The sequence below is a fragment of the Monomorium pharaonis genome, chromosome 4, assembly GCF_013373865.1.
Source record: "Monomorium pharaonis isolate MP-MQ-018 chromosome 4, ASM1337386v2, whole genome shotgun sequence".
Lineage (NCBI taxonomy): Eukaryota > Metazoa > Arthropoda > Insecta > Hymenoptera > Formicidae > Monomorium > Monomorium pharaonis.
Genome location: NC_050470.1, coordinates 23,351,080 through 23,377,649, shown reverse-complemented (window position 1 = coordinate 23,377,649; position 26,570 = coordinate 23,351,080). Strand labels below are relative to the sequence as shown.

At 31.8% G+C, this 26,570-nt stretch overlaps 1 protein-coding gene across 3 annotated transcripts in view; it reads left to right on the top strand.

The window, feature by feature from the left end:
* Window positions 1-26,453, top strand: part of LOC105831781 (GTP-binding protein GEM) — a 38,713-nt gene extending 12,260 nt beyond the window's left edge. For 2 of the 3 annotated variants that reach the window (XM_012672172.3, XM_012672171.3), the window contains 4 exons: window positions 12,830-13,045; window positions 21,950-22,032; window positions 22,179-22,368; window positions 23,531-26,453. In XM_012672172.3, the coding sequence (XP_012527626.1) occupies window positions 12,830-13,045; window positions 21,950-22,032; window positions 22,179-22,368; window positions 23,531-23,808 (767 nt within the window). In that variant the 3' untranslated portion in view covers window positions 23,809-26,453. The remainder of the gene's footprint in view (window positions 1-12,829; window positions 13,046-21,949; window positions 22,033-22,178; window positions 22,369-23,530) is intronic. The other variant, XR_003625419.2, reaches the window with a different exon arrangement.
* Window positions 26,454-26,570: the final 117 nt, after the last annotated feature.

The window sequence follows — 26,570 nt, the reverse complement described above, 5'->3', positions numbered from 1 at the left end:
TCCGGATTTGTGGACTTTCTTCACCCGTGAAAATACGAGTACATAAAATTGAAGGCAAGTGACAGATTTGTTCTATATATCTTAAAAGATTGCAGATTTATTTGACCGTACGATCCCATACACCTGTTGCCTTCGGTCTTCGTGAAAAATTAATTGATTTCTGAATTTTTATATTTACCGATATAATTTTTTGTACACAATAGAATCCATATTTTTTGTAATGCATATTGCATATTGATATATTGATTTTAAATGCTCTGATTAATCATATTTTAAGACGAGATTGTAAATCGAGATGCAAATCTTACATTTCTTCTTTTTCTTACGTGTTACTGCACAATAGGTATACGTATTACCGTGATGAAACAGGTTAAAGAAGTTACAAATTTCACGAAACTGGAATATTTTATTTCCATTAAAAAAGTCTTAAATATATATTATTTTCTGGAAATTAATATATATACTTGCCAACATTTATTCTTCAGCTTACAATCAGTATCCTCCAGAGGAAAATTTTTTCTCCTGCTTACGTATACTTTACGTGTTCCATGCGTGTGTATCGATTAATTTTCTCTTACCGTGTCTTCTATTTGTGTTTGTTGTTATGCTCTATTTTTCTTTATGTATTTCTGAGAAAGGGACAAATCGGCTTATGATGAATTTGTATTTTGAGAATTTTGGATCAATATGTTTGTAGCATCCATCTCTTCGGTAATCTACGTTCTTATCCTTGTCAACAGTGCTCATTTTTTAAATCTAATAAAATAACGATGACTCGAGCGTGAAATTTTACAGATCTGATTTCGTGCGAAGAGAATAGACACGTTAGCCGTATTTTTTAGATTAGCCGCGTTGATAAACCATAGAGGCATTAATATTATCGTCAATATAAATTAAGCCGTCGTCTCATTATTCTTGTTTATCTTATCCCTCTTTTCTAAGTTTCCTTACTTCTGGCTATACATCAACTTCATCGGATGAGGGAAGTTGATGACCGTCGGAGGGAGGAAAATATCACTAAGGAAACAGTAGACATAGGAATATATATTAAGTTATAGCGTAATGCGAAGACTGAAGTCTAAGGTCATAGGAATTTCCGTATCTATTTGCTCTCGTATTTGCGATTCGTTCTCCGTTCTAAGAAGTAGAAGGAATGCTGTAAAAACATTTCTCTTGATATAATGAAACAAGTTCATGTAAATATGTATTCAGGTAAAATGTCTTTCTCATACAGTAGTATATGTAACAACAATTTCTATGGAAAATAGTCATTGCGTAGGTTGCGTTTGACATAAACACATGTAGCATCTTAATATTGTTTTTAAATTTTGAGGCAGATAAAAATAATAGAAAAATAAATCTCATTTATTAATTTTGTAAAAATATTTGATAGAAGACACATGAAGATTTTAAATTGCTTTAAATTACTAATTGAGTACTTTATAATTCTGTTCTTTCACAGTTTATTATTAATAGGGAAGTATCCTTTGTAAAAGAAACGAGGGAAGAGGGAGAAAGTTGCTGAACCGTGAAAATAGTAAAGATGGCTACGGTACGCATTACACGTAGCATTAGTTCTTCGTGCCCCCTATCAATCTTTTGCTAAAGCTTTCTGTCGTATCTGACCCTCGGCATTTTAGCGGCATCAATGACCTCATATATAACGTCGTAATTCTATCTGAAGACGTTTTCCGCACAACCTTATTTTTCTCGCCTACTCTCCTTTTGCCAGTTAGGCTTATACAGCTCATAAATTTATTACGGTATTTTACACAGAAAAGTGAAAGTGGAACGTAAAAATAAATTGTGTAAAGTTGTTTGAATTTATTTGTAAATTCTTACTTTATTTAAACAAAATTACAATTGTGTAATATTTATATATAATAAGTTTGGATATGTTAGCAGCCCTTAATAAGAATTTGCAAATTATACTTTTTAATATTTTTATTGCGTTAGATTTTTTTTTAATAACGCAATAAATAATTAAAAAAATAATTAATTTTTTTTAAATATAAAGAATTCTATAATTTTGCTTTATATTACTTATAATATATACATATATGTTAAAATGTACATATATGTTAAAATATGTATATATATATATATATATATATGTATATGTATATGTATAGTAGTTATTACTTGGATTTAAAGTTATTATTACGCAAGATACGTACAATTATAGTATTATGAAATTCTTTGATATAATCCTTTTTTATAAAGAGTCTTGAAAAGGGCAATTTCGACTATTCTGAGTTAATAGTGGTCGTTTACAAAGGGCGCACCAGTTGCCTTACGATAAACACATCGGTGGTACAGCTGCTGCGATTTATTTATAAGTGCCTCGGATACTGCTTTCGCTACTATAAATAATTCTATCGGCGTTCTACCTTTCCGCGATATTAGGCGCGTCGTATCTCGCCTCGATGAAGGGAGAAAGGTTTGTTGTGCTCTTGTTGCAGACCTTAACCCTCTGTGCTAACAATTTTCTCTGTCATTCGTCAAGCCATAATTGCTTTTTTTCGATAAAGGATCTGTTGATTGTTCTACTTGACGTTTCGCACTCGGAACTTGCGATTAGTCTTAGTATAAACAACTGACTTATATTAGTTTATCCATATAACATCTTAATAATTAAGACCATTCTTTTAGACGGTCTGCTTATTATTATAAAGTCTGTTTTGTAACATTTAAAAATGTATCCAATTCGATCAAAATTAATTGCACCAACTTATTTTATCAAATCTTTTCTTTTCATGCACACACTTGTGTATGAGTCTGCATTTGTGTTTATTTTTTAAATTATAATTACGACGATTCTGAATTATATGTTAGAGTAGTGTGAAGATAATTTCTGCAAATTTTCCGAGAGATACACACAAAGTATTCTATCTTCTGTCTGAAATAAAAAAATAATTCTTTTCTTTGTTTTTTCTTTCTTTACAATGGATATTAAAATATGATATTATTATATTAAAATGTGTGTTAACTTATTAAGAGTCTACTGAGAAGGAAAGTGATTGATGCGACATTTCACTGAAGCGCTCGATATGTCAATCTAATTATTAAGGAATAAATCTTGACCGATAAAATAAAATATTACATGTTGCACTTTATGACGTCACTATCGATCATTTCCAGTAATTTTAACATTGCGCTCCCTTTCACCCACGTCACTACGTCACTTTTATCCTACGCCCGGTTTAACATTATGATATCACACTCCGTACACTTTATTACCATGTCATTTGTACCGTGCGTAATAAAAACGTCACTGTTATTACTCCCACATTGAGTAATGACTTCATTTTTGTCATCAAGCCGAATCATTAAACTGAAATCAATTTCGCAACGATACGCATATGTAAGGGTGCATGAACGGCTAATTTTGTCCCAAGAAAATATCGTTTTTATCTTAACGTATTTTCTTCTTGAAAAAACTTCTTAGAAAGTTCATTCTTTGAAGGAATATTCATCTATTGTAGTAACGAAGAGCGGACACCGGTAACACTCCTCGACACGGAAAGTTATTAATTACAAGCTTGGTCGAACGTGCGCGAGATCCAATGAAAATTTCTTTCAAGGTTCAACAAGCATTTTGCTCGACGAACGATGCCTCGACGCGTGGGTGTTTCCGCGCGTATGCACGCATGAAAACTGCGTTGCCATTGTTTTTCCGCCTCCTTCATCAAATTAAATACTCGGTTCATTTAGAGATATAATACCGTGGGCGGTATTATGATATATGTAATTATAAACGTTTGTATAATAACTACCGTTTACAATCGGTCGTAATTAAAATTAAAATGTACGAGCTAACATAGAAGCCTAAATACCACTGACAAGAATTTAATTCGGTGTATATACCTCGCAATGTCGGTGTAAATATTTTCGCTGCCATTTACGTTTGCTCTATTTTTGTCGGCATTCTCTTCCCCTTACGCTTGACTACATTAAAAAACTCAATGTACCACATAACATCGGCCATCGGATAACGGAGGGAGCGAATATTATCGAGAGTTTGGGCTCCCGCTATTCAATTCCGCCATACTTGTATCCCTGTTTTATCAAGGACCGTGTGCGTCCTCGCAGTAGATATAAGCAACGCTGGTCAGACATTCCATTGTGCCGTTTCATGCACATGCCACCTCACACCACTTGCCTGATGAATTCATGAAAGGCTAGTATAATTAGAAATATGAGATTGCGTTTAAGCAAAGGCTTTAGCTTTTACGCCTTTTTGTTGCATAAAATAATCTTTAAATAACACAAATTTTTGAGAAAATTATAAATTTTGTTAATCAATATAATTAAATATAGTTAGGAGCATGCGAAATATCTCATAATTTAAATGTCTCTAAAAATAAAAGCATTAAAAGATTGAAAACTTAAGAATTTAATAAAAATTATAAATAAAATTATTATCTCAAAAACTCAAAGATACAAAGAAATCGAGTGATTCTAAATATTTTAAAATTGGTACGCTTAGCTGTTCAAACGTTCAAAGCTATTTAAAAGCAATCGTCGCTTAGAAAATAACTTATCGAGTAGCACGTAGTGAAATACGGTAAAGGTGAAATGACTTACGACGACCTTGCGCAAACACGATCCGTGAAATCGAGGGACACGTTCGCCCTGATCGTTCGTCGGACTCGTTTCGAAAATCGATTTCGCTTTTCCTGGATGCTCGTAAAACGGCCCTTGCTCGTGGGAACCCGTGTGCTACAACGACGGCGACGATGGCTCGTAACGTTTTACGATTTCTCGCCTCGTCTCGCTTTATCGCGTATACGCGAGACGCGCATTCGTCTTTGCCGCGTGCAATTTTGCATAAATACATATCAATCTTTTGTGTGACGGGCTTCACGGCTGATGCGCACGAGCAAGCTAGTCAATCTATGTCGGAATTTACGGTCGACTTGATCCTTCGTCTTCGATGTAATCCGCTTTCCGAAGCGGATATTTAGCAGCCCGATTATTATACGCTGAGCTTGCTATTTCCTTCGAGCCAATGTAACTCCAACCATTAATCCGTGCAATCATTAATCGTTATCTAGGGAAGCACTATTTATGTCCTGGAAATTTTTTTATAAATTTTTATCTAATATAATCATGTAAAAAGAAAAGAATGAAGAAAGTGAGAAAATATAACGGTGTATGTATTACATTAACTTTATGTATCTTGCAGTTAGTCTTCTTTACTTTTTAGCATACCCACGTATGTATATGCTTTCAACATTTACAAGTTTAATAATTACATTTTTAATAATATATATAGAGACAGGTAATGGCCCTTATTGGCATTTTGTACGATCATTTTGTTAATAATTAATATTTTAAAAATTAATTTTGTTTAAAAATATTCTGTTTTGTTATAAATTATATATTTAGTCAAAATAAAAAGAATATCTTGTAATAATAATATCATGTAATAATGGAGATATTACAAGTAGTCATAATACAAGGAATATAATATCACCTTTGTTTCTTTATAATTTTTAATATTGACAAGTTAAATAAAAAGTTAATTAAAACTTTTTGAAATTTTACAAGCGATTGCTGACAATGAATAAATTTGTTTTAGAATATATTACGCATATAATATATAATAGGTTGTCTTAAAAATTCTTTTAAAGATACATTTCACGTCTTTACACTGTGCAGCTGAGGGATGAAATTTTTAAGAATTTTAGAAAGCGCACGTACTTAGTATAAAAAGAAATATTGACACTAAGAGAATTTCCGCGTAGTCGTTCCAAGAAGCGCGTTCGCGCATAATTGTGGTAAAATTTCCGAGAGCCTTATGGCGAAACGATGGCACATCAACCACGAATCCCACGTTGAATGGTTCAATTAGCATCATTTCCCAGCCTCTTCTGTCTCGTCCTCGCGAAACAATGGGCCGTTGATTGGCACTAAGCCGGTCAGTTCGCGACAAGAATCGCAAACGAAATTGGTGGTGTCTGTCTGTTGGGAGCGCGACTCTACCTCGAGCGGGAGGATGGCACCGGCTCGCAGCTCGTGACGTTCGCTTTGACTTTGACGAGGAGCGCAATTCACGTAGCCGGTATTGAAATATTAAACGGGACTAACGGAGTTAGCGGCCGCGCTAGCTGGGTCGCTGTTTACGGCTGGTAACCGCCACGTTACCTCGGAATGATTTGATTGCGCGTATCGATCAATATGCAGACGTTCCACGCCACTACTGGTTAACGCGTGCGGCAGGTCTAACTCTGGTGCCTTCTAGCTCTCTCTCTCTCTCTCTCGTCTATACGTATGATTCCGCATAACCGGCGAGCCGCGGGCAAATCTGCATCGGGTCGTATATGCAGCAGTGTGCACGCTCGCGTGCGACGTATGCGTGCATGTGCGTGCGTCCGGGATATATATCTACACGTAGCCGCGCTTTCATATAACGAGAACCGTGCACAGCCGGTAGACGGTAGATTGGTCCCTATAGAGCGGCACCGCGGCTATATCACTGCCGGTGCTTTCAAACGTGCTTCCCCTGGTTGCTTAATGGAGTTTAACCGCGACGACGGTCGACAGAAATTTCGCATCGTGTCAGGGCGACGGGGGCGGCAATTTCGTACCGCACGGATTTGCCTAAGTCGATGTGACCGACATATTAATTAGAGTTCCTTCTCATTCTACAGGTTGACTTGTTATTTGTCTCGATAACGAAGTTGTCAAATACACGATTGAAATTTATCGTTTAAATCATCGTTTACCGTTCGTCATTTACGTTAAAACACGATAATATTCCACTCTTCTTTTGCTTTTCTCTTACAATGAGATGTAAGAAAGTACTTTGCCGGGGACGCGCAGGCTCAGAGTGTCTGAAAAGCTTTTAGGCTTATGGGAAACGTAGAGTCTATCCCTCGGAACAAGATCTTCGGATTATAGGAGTGCAAGGTTGGTGTGTGCGTTGCAGAATCCCATTACTGGAAACTGCTTGCGATGAAATATTTATGTATCGAATAACAAACTGTTATTAGACCGTTTGGATATGCAGGGTTAAATAATCCACAATCTCGAACATTTTTATTATTTAGAAAATTGTTAAAAAAAATTGTTATTTGAATTTAAATATTAAATAAAAAATACCATTTTCTCTCGTATGTATGCATATTACGTATGTAATAGACAAAGAATTCAGCGCAATACGTGATATATATATATATATATATATATATATATATCCCTTTGGCAATGTTTGCACAAAGAATATCAATATTCTATCTTTTACTATTATTTCATATTTCATTGCACGATGTTTCATATCGTACAGCCTTATTGCTACTCAAAAATATTGAATACGCAATAGACTAAATACAATAGTCAAATTTGTACATAGAAGAGCGCGTTATTAGTTTTCGAATAAAATGGAATATTCTATTACCTGAGAGTATTGTGAGCGTATCCTGAGAGTACGCAGAATATTGATATCTCGCGCTTTAAGTGAACAATATTCGTCGTACAAGAGGGATGACCGATAACTTTGTCTGATTGCTCACGATATATCTGTCGTCTCTATCATCCAATTTCTTCAACGGTAGAAGTCGGAGATAAATGAAGCAAGCAGTTTTCCATCAAACGAGATTAAAGGAAGGAAGTTGGTTGCCTTACTTCTTATTGTTTCGATGTTTTTATTGCGTTGTTTATTAGTTTCTATAACTAACTGTACTTGGGATTGGAGAAACTTCCAATCGTCGAAATTTTCCTGCATTATTTCGCGAAATGTCATCGTGCCATACGTTAAAACGCAATCTCGAAAAAATAATTCCATAATATTTGTACTTTATTATATCAAATAAATTTGATGTATATTATATTTATATATCAATGCCCTCTGTAAAAGAGTTTCTATTTTATTTACCGTACATGTAAACGTTTGTATTGATTGATAATTATTATTAGCAATAACTATTTGAATATTTAATATAAAAATCCTAATATAAAAGAACATTAATTTCAATAAGTCTGAATCTCATTTAAATTAATAATGCAATAACTTAGTATAACCTATGATTTCATTGAACGGCAATTTTACGTAAAGTAAAAATACTATCTCTGCTCTTTTATTTTGATCTTCTGGCTGTGGTGTCTAAATTAAAAATAGCGATATGTATAAAAAAATGTGACAGTATCTTCATTCTTTCTTTCTACTGACTTTGCTGTACATCGATCGGAATGTAATTCGATTTTGTGAGCATGGGAGTGTATAAAGGTATAACGTTGCGCTTTCCATAACATGCTTCACTTGCCGTAAAACCTGACTTTCAGGCTCTCCGGGCCGATAACCTACTAGATAACCGACATCAGAGAAAAAATGAGTAGGCGATGGCAGAGATGACGACAGCGAGAGATGATCAGCGTCTCGATTACCATCCCTGATGACTGCCAAATATGCGTCATCAGAAATTTTTGGAACATGTCATACGGAATGTAAAATGCAGCTGAGACATGAAAGTGACATAGCTTTTATATAGATACAACTGTACGATGATATGTTAAGATCGGTTGCATCATTTTCTATTTATAATATTATTCTTGAGTCTCTAAGGCAATACCTCTTGAAATGTTTTTTAGCTACGCTACATATATTTGATTTAAGACGATGCATCTCTCGAAATATAAAAAATCTAAACGGAAGTAGACGCTACTTTTAAATCGAAGCTTTTAAAGATGCTCATGTTATTTACATCGAAATTTTTATTTTAAAAATTCTCTAACGCTTTTAAATAGCAAAGTTATTTTAAATCAACACTCTTCTGCAGAGCTAATAAATGTAATAATATTGAGTAATATATAAATATTTCTATTTCCAAAATCTGATAAAAATCTTCCATAAATATTTTTTATAATACTTAATTTATTTAGAAATTATATCAATATAGACAACATCAAAGTCTATGAGACGCCTACAAGTCGCCTTTCACATCTTGGATCAATGAACGTAACGGTTCAAAAGCAACAGGGTTGCAGGCACACATTCACATCCACACAAACACTTAGCTACATGTTAGAACGATCACACGATGGTACCAAAAGATGGCAAATTTAGTCCCATCGTAAAATTTTCTCACGAATCATTTTTAACGCGGAAACGTTAAGTACGCGCAAAACGATTTGGCAGCCGTCGTTGATCGTACGTCGAACGTTTTACTTTTATTAATAGAATTTACCTCACCTATTCGATGGCCAAATCGGTGCACCTGTACCACGTTTGCCAGCTATTTGCTCGTTAGACGGCGAACTAACGCATAGAGAAGGACGCTTTCCCATTTTTCGCTGTGAAATAACTTACTTTTGCAAAAGCATGCAAAAGCTTGCACCGATGCATCGCGGCAGTTCAGTCAAGCGGTCTGCGTGATATTTTTATCAAAAGCACGTGGAAAATAACGGTCCTGCAGCGACCCGCAGCTCGTTCCTGTCAGCTAACATTACCTTGTAGCAATCAATGGTGTATTGCAATCGACACCTATTTTCAATCCGTTTTATATTGTATAAATAACGATATACATTTATTAAAAGCTATGTATATGTGCAGTAAAATAATTCATACATCTCTCATAATTGGACCGCGGAAAATCATGTTACGATGAATAAATAAATGGCATTTAAGTCGCAAATTAAATTTTTTAAATTCTCCGAGTAACATTTATCGTGATAAGTGACATCAAAGCCTTTATTTTATCTCGCCAAAATCAGAAAATATCTGGATAATAGAGAATAATCCTTTTAAGTTGGCATTTGTGTGAAACATTTGAAATATTTTGTTATTACTTTGTTTTCATGTACACTATTTTATGTTTGATTACAGCTACGTCTAAAATTTCATGTTATTTATCAGCTATGGCAATTTGTCAAATCCGAATCGCCCCATTGCTGCCATCATACCGCTAAAAATAGTCGATGATAGTCTAAAGTGTCTAGAGAAAGATACTGCTGTTGTCTCATCTAACATTCGTTTGACTATACTTTGAAATACGAAATTCTTTTAGATTTAACGAAGCCGGAGCGGAAATCGGTTTGTTTCTGCAAGTTCGACATCCAATTTTCTCTCGATCTTTCTCATATTTTCTCTCTCTTTCTTTCTCTCTCTCTCGTATGATCGATTCCCCCACTTTCATTCATTCATTCGTACAAGTACGTGCGCACAAGTAGCACACATGTCGGACTAAACTTCGCGTTAACAAAGGTGCGAGACAAAGGGAAGGAACGGACAGACGAACGGATGGACGGGATATCGGTGTTCTGAGTCGCTGAACAGGACGTGCGTTGTTCTCCCAGCGGTTGACAGCCGCACGTTGACATTGCCGTGCACACGTGCATGTGCACGAGGATGCGGGCATATTATCAAGCACGAGCTTTACACGCATGTGTTACACATGTGTGTAATAAACGTCCGTGAACTTTTTGGCAGGGTCGACGATCTAGAAATTTATTTTTTTAGAATTGAAGGATGTAATGGCAAAATTAACTTTTACTGATGTTTATCGGACTTTTAATAAAATGGGTATAGGAGACAGTAATTATCTTAAAAAATATTAACTTCTATTGCAAAAATTGAGAAATAGAAAAAGAGAAAGTAAATCTTTTTACTTAGATACAATAAATGCATGATTCTGTGTGTGTGTGTGTGTGTGTGTGTGTGTGTGTGTGTGTGCGTGTAGGTGTGTGGGTGTGTTCCTAATATAATTGGACTTAATAAATGAATGCATCAGGATATATACTGCGATATACCAATAACAGGAAAATAAAGAATTTCCATAACAATTTATTTTAATTTTCTGAAGTTATATGAATGCATTAAATAAAATAATGTTAAACATTAACTTAAACATTAATTAACCAAGTTAAATTAATTAAATTAAATATAAAATATATCAAGTTAAATTAAAATGACTTTGACATGAAAATCAAAATATTTGGAAATCAAAATATTCACAATACTTCGCTTCAATCAATGCGTAAATTTCATGAAATGCAAGACTTGGATTTGAGCACATTTCGCACATATGATACAAAAGTGATGTGTGAATCATCTCACCAAGATAAAATGGATTCATGAATCATCTAAGGTCTATGAACTTTTGAATATGCTTTTCCTGCCAGTTCTGTGGGCTTCTTTATATTTTTTTACATTTTCGGCAACAATTAAATACTTGTAGAATGTAAATTTAAAATTAAAGCAAAAAATCAATGTTGTTTTAAATTAGAATTAAAAATTAATGTTTTATTTAAGTGTTTCTATTCATTATATTTTTTATTTTTTTTATATTTAATTTAATTTTTTAAATTGTTTAGATCTATATAGCTTTAAGAAAAAAAGCAGCTTTTTATTTAAAGTAATTTAATTCTTTACATACTCGTTTATGTTTTATACATAGAAAACAAGTGTGTGCACAGGTGTGCAACTTTCGCTTTGTTAGTTTGACCTGACGTGCAATTACTAATGCAACGCAAATGCATCAACACGAAGCGTGTCTGTTAGCCAAAGTTTACTCTTCTAGTGTCTAAGGATTATTTACAAGTTCGACCACATACCGATTCAATTTTCATGTTAAATTACATTTATCGGCAATGGCATCGAGAGTGATCGTGTGAATCCATTACTAGAACTGCGTCGCTATCCATTTCCACGCAAATGTACGAACCTAGGAATAGTCGATCTTTGTGTTACCCCGGAATGCTTTATGCTGGTTATATTAAGCTGCTAAATGTGTTTAACTATCAAAATAGTTGATGAATCTCACTGGAGAGAGAGAGAGAGAGAGAGAGAGAGAGAGAGAGAGAGAGAGAGAGAGTTAGTTTTTTTTAAATATGAAAAAGAATAAATATTTGTTTTATTCTTTGATTAAATAGCAAACACAACCTTTATTTTAACAAATATTTTAAATTACTAATTTGTATTTATTATACATATTTTGCAAAATATAGTTGAATATTTTAAGATAAATTTTAATGAATTTGTAAATGTACCTGCTTTTAATAATGGATATGTATTACATAATTTGCTGTAATGTACTTTACAAGTAATATGCATTGCAAATTATATGTATGTATATATATACATATAGATATATGGTTATATAATATAATAATAAAAAATAATAGTAAATAATAATTTTTTGTTCTTATTTGTTTCTTGTATCGATTATGTTTACGAAAGGCACGTTTCAATAATGTAAGCAAAGTTATGCGCATGTAGCTGTTATCCTTCCTAAAGCCGCGAAATCTATTTCATATTTCACAAGAATTGCGTTATTAACTGAGAGATGAAATTCTCTGTTGAGAATTCCGGCCATTCCATCTCTGTTCATTTCTTTCAATCCCAAGCACATATTAAAATGATGCCCACGTAATGTATGGTATTAGTTTTATTAATCAAGGTCAACGCACTGTGTAAAAAGCTCGATATTAGAATATATTTATATATAATATATTTTGAACACAAAAAACACGAATGTTTACAGATACACAAATTCAATTAATGCATAAGTGAACCAAATATGAATATGAATACTAAATAAAAAATGGATTGTGTAAGTAAAAAGGAAGAAACACAGAGTATTTATATGAAAAAAATATTGATGGTATATAATGATTGATTTTGATAATGATAAAATAAATCGGAGTATATAGTGTTATACTCGTTTATTGAACCTCTTTTTTTATAATAATTATCGATTAATCTGCATACAAGTACTTGTATTAAATTACTGTAAAACAATTATTTCAATCTCTGCTTTTTCTATGTATATGTGATTTAAATTACAATTGTGTATTTTGTATTTATATGATGTTTTGACGATTGCTTTAGGTGGTGTCGTCAATAGAGGAGATTCCTTTAGGAGAAGAAGATCGAGATCGAATTCTCTGGCGCCTGCCGATCAGGAGAACGAGGAACGACGACTGCCGCCCAAGGAAGTAACTTCGCACAACGTCGCTATGTTAGGTATGAGGGGAGTTGGAAAAACGGCCCTTATCAGTCAGTTTATGACCAGCGAATGTATAAATGCCTACGATAGACCAAAAGGTGAGTTAATAATTTATATTATTTTTTATTGTTAATTAATACTCTTAAAAAATTGATAGGTGAATTAATGGAGTATCTTTAATGCATTGCAATAGTTTATCAAAATAAGGAAGGTTATAATCATCAATAGAAAGATTTTATTAATAATGATATATATGTAAATGTTTTAAATTGGTAAAATCTATTATTTTATAATAAAAGATGCTCTTTTGAAATAAAATTTTAAATAATAAAATTTAATTGAATTGAATTTATAAAACTTCACGGAATTCTGTAAAACTTTTTCAATAAAATCTTTAGTAAGAAAAAAATTATCTTGAACTACAAAATAAAAGAATATATTACAATGTATTCAATGATAATGATTTCTTACAAGGCTTTTGAAGGAATTATAAGTGATTGTTCAATAAGGGAGAGCACAATGTAGTAAAAAAATTGTGTGAACGTAATCATGCTTGGAAACACTTAGAATTAAACCTATCAACAGAACGTTTTATTGTCACGTTATGTAAACGTGATTATCACGTGAAAACGATAATAGGGAGAAAATCATTGGACATTTCTCAATCGATTTTGGAGTAAAATATAATCTTTATGATGATTTCTAACGGTTTACACTTCACGCGGCACGAATGCCCCGTTATAACGCGCGAGTTTACTCGATGCTTTTCTGTGTGTATTTGCGATTGCGCACATGGTAAAAGACGGCGTCAGACTCCACCTAAAAAGCGCATAGTTTCCGGCTTCCTAAGCTCTTTTGGATACGCGCTATTCTTTCTGAACGAGTTAAGAATTGAACAACACTAAGTCGATATCTTTTGGAACGACAGCAAATAATGTTAACTTACTACCTGAAAGAAAAAAATGAATATCGTATATCTGATGACACAAATTATATTTTTTTTCTTTGTTTTTATTTTATAGAATAAAATTGATTTTTCTCATCCAAGATTATAAAATAGCAAATATGTATAAATCTAATATAGGTAATTATAACTCGGGAACTCATATAAAAATAGGATCAATATATGCGAAGATTATAAAAGTAAAAAAGTATTAAGTATTTGAATAAAATATTTGTTTTTTATCATTAAAGAGAATAAATATTTATTATTCTGTTACTTAAAAACTAAACTTTATTGCGACAAATAAAACGAATATAAATTTGATGTTAATATATAAAAAGTAACATAATTAAATTTTTTAATGAACGATGTAAATTTGCAGTAATTTACACTGCCATTGAAGGTAACTTCTAAAGTATTTTAAATCTAATATATAGGACGCTACTGAATTACTTGGTAAATACATCGCAGGCGACTTCTTTATTTATTAAAATAAATATTTTTTATACAAACATTTAATTGCGCTGCTTCATTTTTCGCATTCCTCTTAATCTTTTATATCAGATATTTTAATAACTCCGCTATAAAGTAAAATTCCGTGACGTAAAACAACATCTCAGGATTTAACTGGAATTAAATAGAAAATTTTATAACTGTATTTTGTTTGTGAAAAATCTTACGTTATTGTACAGAAAAGACGGTTTTGTTAAAATATCTAAAAATTTTACAGATTAAAAAGTAATTTTGTTAGATTTTATTAAAATAAATTCATATATGATACTTAAGCATGGTGAGCAAAGCCGCAAAAAATTTTATCTAAAAGTTTTAAATGGTATATTATAAAAATGCTCATCATTTAGTATTGATTACTTAAGTGCTTACGATATCTCGAATAATACAAAATTTGCATAAATATTTAGGTCAAGGATCGTATATCTTCTCGATGATGATGTGAATTATCGTCGCCATTCAACTATCTATTCTTGCGATTCTTACCTGTTAAAACAGACGCATGATACCTCTCTCATTGTTCATTCATTGTTTCTCACGTTATTGATTTTAATTATTATATTTTTCTATTAATTTTGCTAACATAATATTAGTTCAATCTTTGTTAAATGAATGATAGCTAAAGAAAAGAATGTTTACTTATTAAAATATAACTAGAATATCTCTTACATGTCAATTGAAGTAACGATTAACTTTTGACTGCTCATCTTTTTTATGAAAAATATTTCCTTTTTATAAGCTTTACTTATTATTTGCTTTACAAATCCGTAATTAATCTTGTAAAATTTCTCAAACTGCTGTTTCCCTTCGTTGCTTCTGTTTCTCATTGGAAAACTTCCTTGCGACTCTTTCATTGGTGCTAAAGTATGATAAGCGAGACGGGCGAGGCTTTGTTTCAGTTGGACACATTCAATCCGCGTTTGGCGACGTCACCCGGCGCTATTACGATCGATATTTGTGCAAGCTATCAAACAATGGGGTATGCTCGCGTGGTAGAAAAAAATCCGCGCCCTCTATTCCCCCCCTCTTCCTTTTCCTTTCTCTTTTTTTTATCGTGCTTTTTTATATCCCAATGTAATGGAATTTTCTATTTATGTCTAGTGCGCGCAGTCGAGCGGCTTTTGTATAAATAATTGTTTCGAAACGGTAACGAGAGCTACAGTCCTTGCAACTTTCTGTCCGAATCTCTTGCATACGCAAAACGTCGCCAAACGTATAAAACTAGTATGTGAATATACTTTATTATGGATATAGTACAGCTTTTAATTTATTATCAAAGAAGAGATGGAATTTTTTATGTTGATTAAATTGCACGAAATCCTGTTCTACAGCAGGAACGAATTAACGAAACGTAAAAGTGACGTAAACATATGATCCTTTAGTAGTTTAGTTTATATCGTGAAGAATAATTCGAAAATAAAACACATTGACTCGTGTCAAGTGGTTATTAAGGAGTTATCAAAAAATAATGTTCATTCTGCTGTTATGCTACAATTTAAAAAAGAGTTAACAACTTTAACTTATTTTCCCGCATGATTCTGTTTCATGTGGTTCATTCTTCCTATCGCGTATATATACTTATACTTTTAACTGTGCATTTTTCCTCAACCTATGATCTTTTTAGATGCTATTATGAATAGTCTTACCATTTTCCTCTCATTCATAATTAATGTCAATCGGAAATATTTCAATCTTATTTATTTTACACAAATGTATATGTGTGTGTGTGTGTGTGTGTGTGTGTGTGTGTGTGTGTGTGTGTGTGTGTGTGTGTGTGTGTGTGTGTGTGTGTGTGTGTGTGTGTGTGTGTGTGTGTGTGTGCGTGCACGCGCGCGTAAATGTTATCATAAATAAAACTAATTTAAAAAGAAGTAAACAGTTTCGATTTAAATTCTTGCAAATAGTTATCATATAATTATTATATGTTAACGTATAATTAAAGATCTCACACAGCACACCTTTTTCAGAAAGCTTTTTGAAAGATGTTGTGCTGTATGGGGTTTAATGCAAATAAACTATGATGTTTAAGAGGGAAAAACAAAATAAAGACGAATCAACGAATTGGCTTTAAGTCGTGTTTCTTTCAAGAAATAAACGCCTCTTTGATTCTTAAACCTTTCTTTGTAGAAGCTTTTTTTAAAATAATTATTTAGCTTTCCAGCTGAATACAGTTTCTTTCTTTTTCTATTTCTTTTTCAACCAGAGAACCACTTTTTTCTTAAAATAAATTATATTATCTTAAAAAAACAGTTTGTATATCCATTATTAATTATACGTACGGAAATATATTCTATTAATATTCTTCAGTTGATTACCCTCATTAACGCTTCTGTAATTTAATAATTTGATGGTAACGGTAACATACAATTATCTCTATGTGATGGCATACATATTATCGAATTCTGTTACTACTAGTTTATCGACCTATTCTCGCTTATCAATCTTAATCATTATTCTTTCAATAGTGTTTCTCGATGTTTCAATATAAAATCTTCAGTGAGAATATGATTTATAAGTAAATATGTTCAGCGGGATATATATATTCCGAGTTTATTTTTAATTTCAAAGAACATCTGCGAATACATTTTAATTACTGATATTATAATTGTGTTTAAAAGCAACAAATTGTGTGGATTACGTTCACATTAGCATAGATATATAATGGTATCATAATGACTTAATGAATTCATTAGCACTGCGCGTACAGCTGTGTGACACTCTGTAATTTATCTTAAAATCTAAGAGAGAGTAGTATTAGTATTTATTACATTATTTCCATTTTATAAGAAATGTAAAAACCTAAGATTCATAGAAGCGTTATAATTTATTTTAATTATATATTAATTAGTGACGTCAGCAATTAAATAATCTATATGAATACATAAATATGTAATTATGTTAATACATTAATACATTACAGAATTGTTTCAAATTACGTCTTAATTTGATTTAATTATTATTTATGGCGTTGTATGTATGGCGGTGTGTGTGTGGGGGGAAGAGGAGGAATATATACGTAAATTATAGATTACGGAATTAATTAGATAATAATTTGTAAAAATTTTTGATAAATTTTTATTATTAAGAAAAAGATACAATTTTCTGATATATAATCAATTTGTCTTGTAAGCATTTACAATATTTAAAATTTATAAAAATTGTTCAATGTTTGCTAATGTTTACTTTGATAAATACAACAGTTTCCGTAAAAAAAGATGTTTTACAAAAATGAGTTTGACCAAAATGGAGCGAAAATCAGTTTCACGATCAATTACACAAAAAGCTTTGCGGTAAACTTTTTGCGGAAGATTTATCAACAATGAAAAGATTAATTAAACTATTATGTGAGATGATTAATGATTGCCATAATTGTGTTCAGAAAATTTAATAGTTAAATAGAAAAGGATACTTTTAATGGAATTTTTAATGGAAAAATTTTTTAGACTTAAAAAAGATGTAAAATTAATATTCAGATTTCACTAAAGTAATTTAAAAGTCTATAATCTTTTTTCAAATATTACATAATTTTAAAAATGTCGAAAGCATTAAGTTATAAAAAATAAATTTTTAAATTTATATTTAAATAATTCAATTTTATGTAAAATCTCATCTTTTATAAGTTTATTTACTAATTTATATGTCTGGTAAATTTATATAAATATCACACAAAGTAAATTTTTTATCTATGAGGAATATAGAAATTAATTAGATGCAAACAAATTACATGCAAAAAATAAAAGATTTAATTTCTTAAAAAATGTTTAAAATATATAACAAATATGTTTAATTATCAATTATTAATTACAAATTATTTTGATAAACAAAATGAGTAAATTTTATGTAGTAAAAACATTTTATATATAATGCTTTAAATAAACTTATTTTTTAGATAGTGACTATAGACTCTCTCCATTAGAATTTTATTTAATACATTTTATGTCGGATAAATTCATAAAATTATTTTTTTAATACACTGCACATACAAAATTCCACGTGAAGCACTGTATAATCTCATGTGACAGTGTAAGTCTTTAAATGTATAATATGGTTGACATTTTTATCGAAACAGTTGACTGTACTTAGAGAGAATTCACATTTTTCCAAGTAAAATGAGCAAACGGGAACAATACAATTAAAATGACAGGAAGAATAAGAGCAAAAATGGTTTTAATTCACCCACAGCCAAGCTCAAAATTTTTTTATGTGCCATTCTACACCGTATATTTTATATTGTAGTGTTTCATGTGAGTTAAGATTAACAACGATCGAAATTGACTCGAAAGCCAACCGACCGACATGAGTAAAAAGAATTTAGGCTGATGTCAAGTTTCGCGCGATAATTTTGTTGCAAATCGGGATCGAGGCCAAGAGGCAATTCGTGCGAACCAGAGAAGGCGAATGCACGTCGTAATCTCAAATATAAATATAATTGACTATTTTTTATTTTAATTAAATATTTGTACTTTAATTAATAGCTTACAGAGATTATGAGATATAATGTACAAACATATTATATTATTATAATAAACGTGATCTGATAAGTATAATTTACATTCATTAGATTAATTACAAGATTAGTTTATCATTTTTTATAAATGCTTAGAGTTGTTCAAACTTAAATTAAAAAATATATAAACTAATATTTTTTTTGTTAAAAATGAATTATATCAAAAATAGTGTGTATGTTAATTTTAGATTAAATATTAATATGTTTTGCAAAAGAAGGATATAATATAACATTGATATAATACAATATTGATATAATACAACACGGTTTTTACTTCCCATTTTAATTATTTTTGTATTTGTAAGAAGACGATATAAAAATTTTATAAAGTAATTCAATTAGCGCAAATTACTTCTTCAAACGAAGAAAATGCAGAATTTTTTAAGTTGGCTTAGAGGCCATAGTTTTTTGCGAGACAGTATTTCTTTTTATTTTAAATTGTCAAGTTTTTACAATTTACATTTTTGTCTTTCACAGCTTTATGGTTCTACTATATCATTCGAATACATATTTTACTTTATGTGCGCAAAGCATTTTGTACAGTCAGACCTACACCGCGATGTATTTCGTGACTTCGTGTGGAAAAGAGAGCAACGACGCTCGCGAGTCGAGTGTGTGCGAGTCGATGGAATACGTCCGCCTCGAAAAGCAAACGAAACGATTTCCACGAAGGTATAAAAAAGAAAAGCGCAGGAACAAGCCGCTCGGAAATAGCCGTTGTTAATTTTGCGTCCGCTCTGTGCTATAAGCGTACATCATACAGAGTTCGCGTCTGTTCATCGTCTGTTCTCTTTCTTGCTCTTCATTGGATCTCTCCTTTCTTCTCTCTTTTTTTTTCATCTTACTCCACTTTTCTTAGCTTATTATTTTTCAAAAATACGTTGCTATATGAATTATGATGGAACATCGTTGCAAGTGTTGCAACGTTGATAGAATCGACAAATGGGTTGATGTATAATTCGGTTTGATTTTGTTAACTGATTCTGGTTAATAGAAATTTGATAGATGTTTATAATATTTCTGAATATTTCGGTATATAAATTGCATATATATTTACATTTAATATTTCTATATTTGTATTTAAATAGTTTTTAAATTAAATGTTTATAACATGTTTGTAATAATTTATTGCTATTTATTAATAATTGCGTCACATATTTTATTAGATATTAAATAAATAAGCAGTATGGATTTCAACATTTCAAAATGATTTAAAAAGTATTTTAAACAAGATAGCAGAACAAATAATTGAAATTGAAATAGAAAACTATTTGAAATAGGAAATTACTTGAAGCTTTATTCAACAGTGATATTTATTGATAACATCTATTGATAACATCTAAAATTAACAGATTCTGTAAATATTTGTAAATCAAGCTTGATTACTTTCCGCTGAAGGATATTGTTTTTATTAAATTTCGTGTAAATGAAACATGACCACAATATCCAGTATCAAACAGCTATTATCTGTAAAAGTTGTGGATACAAGAGAGAATTTTTCATTGATCAAACAAACGAGTTTTTTTGTGCGGTCGGGATAATTAAAAACGTAAATGTAAATTCTTTTGAGCTCGAAAGATCAATAATTTGTATCCTGGAACAAAAATTGCGATGCGCGCTTGCGCTGGCGAATTCGTTTCACCAATTTCCACGATATTTATTCGGATTTTATAGCGATTTTGCCATCCCAAAATGTCAATTCTCTTTTGCATTTCCGTCACGCCCATCAATTGAACTTGTTCCTGAGCGTTAATCACGTTCTGTCTCATACGTACGGTTTATTGAGCTAATTATTTCGTGAAAAATACGCCTTTGTTTGTAAAATGAAACCGCGTTTAAATCACGATTATTATGTACTCTGGAAAAATATGTACACATGCAGACTTTACGTTATATATTTCGTAGAAACTTGTAATTTTTTTCTTATTATTAACCTTTATTAATTTTTTTTATGACATATTCAAGTGTAAATTTGTAAGTGCCAGTTTGTTTCCGTAATTTTTTAATTTTACTAATTTGATTACAGTTATAACAACTTTTCTTGGCATCTTCTATAACTGGATACGATAGAAGATGCAACTAGTGTGTCACATATATAGTCTTCCACGTTCATTGACTCACTAGCCATGAGTCGAGCGCTTTGTGTTCGAGCGATGGAGAGATGAATCGTTCTAGTTTTTCTTCCATCCTTTCTTTCTTTCTTTCTTTAGTATGTACACATCCGTCAACTCTACCGCATCTGACCGTTAACCTCCATTTTCTGGCAACAGTCAGGCAAACAAAACACAACATTACGAATTTACGGCTAGATTTCAAAGAATATCTCGCGACTTCTAAAATGTATCATAAAATACAGTGAAAATAGTGTTGTAGGACAATGTTGCAGCAGCATTGGAAGTGTATAAAAATTTTGATTATGTGTTCCTATATAGCAAATAATTATTTTGTAAACATTTTTATTTTAGTATTATTTAAAATTGTTTTTTTATCAGTTATCTTTTTATTTTTATTTTTCTTCCATCTTTTTTGTTTTTGTATTTTCTAAAAAATTGGTATTTATTAATAAATAAATAGAATATATTTTGTCTGCTTATATCTTTTTGTTACAGAAAAAATTCAAATTTATAAGCTTTTATATTTTAATTATTATTGAAATATTTCTGTTTTATTTAATAAAATAATAATAGCTTTGAATGTACATAGGAACGTACAAAAAATTAGAAATTATAAAGAAGAATGAGAATAGAATTGACTGGAAACAAATGCTGCAAAGTGCTTATCTCACTATATAAGTTGCTTGCAAATATTTTGTATTTGTCGGAATCTAATTAAAGTTTTTTTTTATTGTTTAAAACTCATTATTATTATAGCATACACAATGCAATGCTATAACAACGTATTTCAATATACCTGATGGAAGTTAAATTATTTAAAATCCTTTTAACTCTGGATAAATAAAAAAAAAGTTTTCTACACTTTAGTACAGAAGCAGAAAGATATTTGAATGTTTTTATCTTTTATTTTTCATTGTTCTGATTGCAGACGTGCCAAGTGAGCAATCCGTTTTTGTGATGCTGAATGGTGAAGAAAGCGAGCTTAAATTTTTAAATATAACTAATGTTAAGGTAATGGGAAATAGAAAAATTGTTCTTTCATTTATAATATGTATAATGCTATAAAGCTGAATATTGCAACAGTTCGCTTATTTTATTTTTTTAATAAACAAATGGAGTTTTTATTTTTTAAAATTTAATAAATTTGATTTGTACAGACCGAACTGGAAAAGATGCCATTGCCAGACGCCTTCGTCGTAATGTATTCAGTGATCGACAAGGCGTCCTTTCAAAGGGCCGAGGAATATCTCGCTCGACTTCACGATCAAGATCTTCTTCGTGCTAGACCGGCTATTCTGGTCGGGAACAAGGTCGATTTGGTTCGTTCCAGAGTGGTTTCGCCCCAGGGTAAGAGGCGGAACATCTTTCTTTTTTAGACGTATAAATACATTTTTTTATAGTTAGGCGGTTTTGTGGTACTTTATAAAACTGTACGTTCGGTTAACATGTTATGGTACATCAGGCAAATTATAAAATAAAAATAAGATATAATGAAAATAAGATTATCATACTTTTGTGTGTGTGTGTGTGTGTGTGTGTGTGTGTGTGTCACGTGTATTTATTTTAGTTAATTGTTTTTTTATTAATTTTTTAATTATGTAGTTTTTAAAATAAAATTGCAGTATAAATTTGCATATTATAAAAAAATATATACATTATTAATATTTTATATTATTACTATCTATGCCCTGCCACGCGTTGCTGTGGCTCTCTATTCTTATGCTACGTTTTTTTCAAATTTTCTTTGCTTTCGTTGTTTAACTTTCAAGAGCCTTGCTTTATTGTTGCTCTTTTTATTTTATTTTTGAATAAGCATTTATCTATCTTTAATAAATCTAATATTCATTCATTCACGTACTTTTAACTTTTTTTTCTAAAAGCTGCCATGGATTTAGAAATTCATTCAAAAGACTGTTTTAAATAAGTTTCTTTTTTTCAATAAAATAACAGCCATCTTTATTTTTCTTATTACCTTAATTTAAACACAAAGAAACATTCTTCGTCTCTACCGGTCTCTCCCGTCTCTCCCCGTCTCTTCTGGTCTCTCCCCGTCTCTCCCGGTCTCTCCCCGTTTCTCCCCGTTTCAATGTGTCAAAATTTCAATAATATTAATAAAAAACTATTTTTTACACTTAAATTATGGCCATCATTTTTGAAACACCGGTATATCCAAAATCAAACCCCATAAGAACACTCCCGTTTTCGAATGCAACATTGTGTCAAAATTTCAAAGCAATTGGTGAAAAACTTACGGAGATCTTAGATGAGGAACAAACATTTACATTTTTATTTATATAGATTAAAAAATATGTTTAGATTTAAAAAGTTAAAAAATACTTTTAGATTTATAAACGGAACAGAGAAAGAGAGACAAATTTATAAAATTTTTTTACTTTTATTTCGAAAAGCAAGAATCTCTAAACTATTTATTATTGTATTTTTATTAAAAACACGATAATAACACTTTTCTATTTTCATTATAATTCTCTGAATTTCTGGCCTATTGTAGACGGAAAATGCTTGGCGTGCACCTACCGGGCGAAATTCATCGAAGTGTCGGTGGCTATCAATCACAATGTCGACGAGCTTTTGGTTGGCATACTCAACCAGATCCGTTTAAAGGTGGTCCAGGAAAACCGAAACAACGGCGGCAGCGAAGGTAGTGCTCATTGGTACAAATCCAGAGGCGTCGTGCGCGCCAGTATGAAAGCCAGGCAGATGCTGACCTGGCTTTTTGGCAAAGAGGACAGCAAATTCAAGAATTGCGAGAACCTCCACGTACTTTAAGTCTCTACTATAAAAAGAATCGCAGTCGGGCTGTCCGATCACTATTTCATTAGTACGTAAGTATAACGTGACTTGAGCAACTTCTTTCTCGACGGGGACTTTATTAGATGTTTCGAAAATCGAAGGAATTTCCGCGCGTCGGGAAAGGATGAATGAATGCCTGAATGTGCGAAACGGATGCATCTTTTGAGTCAACAATATGTGTGTAGCTTAAAGTTTAGAATCGAACGTCAAGTTTTCGCTGCTGATAATGTTTGCGAGAGTATTTCGTAATACCATGGGAGGAGCGAATTGGTCCGTGGACCAAAATGGATACAATTAGCATCGGGTTAACAAAGTGCCAATTAGTGAAAATTAACGCGCTCGGTGTTTGGGTAGGGGAAAATGTCACTCGATTCCACGCTCGTTTAACTAGAATTACCTCGTGAGAAATGTAAGTGATTAACCTCTTTCAGTTCCAGGTGTGACTGAGCGTTGCTTACCAGTAACTTCCTTGATATAAACTTCGTCCTCCTACCTTTTGAAAAATTTAATTAGTGCTAATAAATTACTTATTAAAATCTTTATTCAAACAATGCTGAATATACAGATTACTTGTGACGATTATATGTAACTTTATTTTGAAAATAACTTAAAATTGAAGGAATTAACGTTCTAACAAATTCCGTTACACATTTCTCGTTGCTTATTCTACCTGATCGTACACTTTTCGTTAGCATTCTACACTTGTTAAAGAGAATTAAAGCTCTATAGCAAAACAGGCACTTAAATGTTGCGTATTTTTAATTTTATATAATTACGAGTGGCGCTGAATTCGATGGCCCTTAATAATACAATCAAAAGTTCAAATCGATATCGTGATACGATAAGAAAACAAATCAAACTGGACCACAGCGCGAATTAGTCGCCATTAAGTTTACAATTACTGTATGATAAGACCGGTTAATTTTTTATTTTGTATATGTATATAAATAACGAAGTTACATATATAAGCGTGTACTTGTGCAAGCATCTATACAGATATATTCAACGTGTACATCCCTAATTTTCTCTGGACGAGTGTCGATTCTACCACGTGATGGCATTGTATCAACGGCGTTTGTAAACAAAATACCGCTGCTATCCTCGCATCGCTAAATTGGCTTGCATCGCTAGTGCCATTAATTTCTCGCGTTCCAATGGGCTTCCCGCAGTCCGTTATTGTGCATAAGGCCATACAACTTAATGCAATACGCTAATGTTACTTGACATTAAGTTGTATATAAAAGTCATGAGGTTACTTTGCTATCTAATGTACTTATTAGAAAAAAATAGAGCGTAAAGCTGCCTATATATGTTGCTAAGATGTTTCCTACGCTATTGAGCGGATCTATACGTCGCGCGTGCGTGAATAATTTTTATCAGCTGTATTTCAAAGTAGATAATTACATCGATTGCGTATTTTAATTCCAGATACGTTAAGAGTTGTCATACAACCGTGGATTAAGTAACATTTAATTAGCGGTTTGAGGTCTGACATTGTAAATTCCTTAATCGAATATTCTATCAATTATTTTATAATCCGTTATTTTGTACCGATATGTGTGATACCAATATTAATATAGGTCATAGTTTATGCGGCATTTTGTGTGCAATGTTCTGCCGCAATGGAAATCAAATCCATCATGTTGCGTATTTCCCTCGCGCGCGCCGCGAGAAGATGGGTACAGCGGCGGCGTATGTACTCAAAATTATAGTCTTCTGAAGAGAGAGATATCCTTTTTGAATTTTTAAGGAGAGTATCTATTTTCTGCGAACTCTATGCCTGTGTATCCGAATTATACGAATGTAGCATAAAAGCTGAATGCGTAGATCTGTATACCTATATACATGATGGGAACAATGCGCGAATGATGTGCAACTTTGTCCTTCTCGTATGAACGTTTCATTGTCTCTAGACTACGTGTAGGAGAAATTAACGTTTCGGATTACAGTAGTAAATTATGGACTTCCTTTCTCTCGTTGTATGAATATTTCGGAAGGTATTTTGACTCTTGCTAAATAAAACTCAAAAAGTTTCTTCTGGCATTCTTCGTTATCGTCGTTATCATCGTCGTGCAATTAATTCGATCGTCAGCATCAAATGCGAGTTGCGACGAATACGGTGTGTGAACTTTTGAGTTTAAGAATTTATCCCAAAATGTTTCTCGTTCGAGAAACGGAAGATTTTTATCAAGTGCCTTTGCGTATTTTTGTAATTTAAGCTAACTCAGTGTAAGCCCCATGAGTATCGCATTGTATAATCTATTATTATACATATATTACCGATATATTTCTTTGTTGTTAATTCATCATGTTACCTGTGAAATCATTACGTTGCACACTCTCGGTGGCGTAACTTTTTTTATTAAAAAAGTATACAATTATAATATTCTCATCTTACAACTCATTAAAATGTCAAAGTGATAAATTTGCTTTTACCTAATTAAAACACATTTAAAGTTACGCCGCCGATAAATGTCCTTGTTTATTCGTATTATTAGCACATCTCCCGAAAGCTGTAAAATGTAACTTAGTTACTAAAGTATTATCATTGTGTCTGCTCGCTGTAATACGTGACGTGACAATACTGCCAGTTCTTTTGATTAATAAAATGCTTTAAAAAATTTTCTGCTTCAATCCGATATTATGATATAGGAGCTTTTTCTGTTTGCTTGATTAAAATTATATGTAAACATTTCACAATGCATGTATCATATCATTTATATCATATTTAACAATGT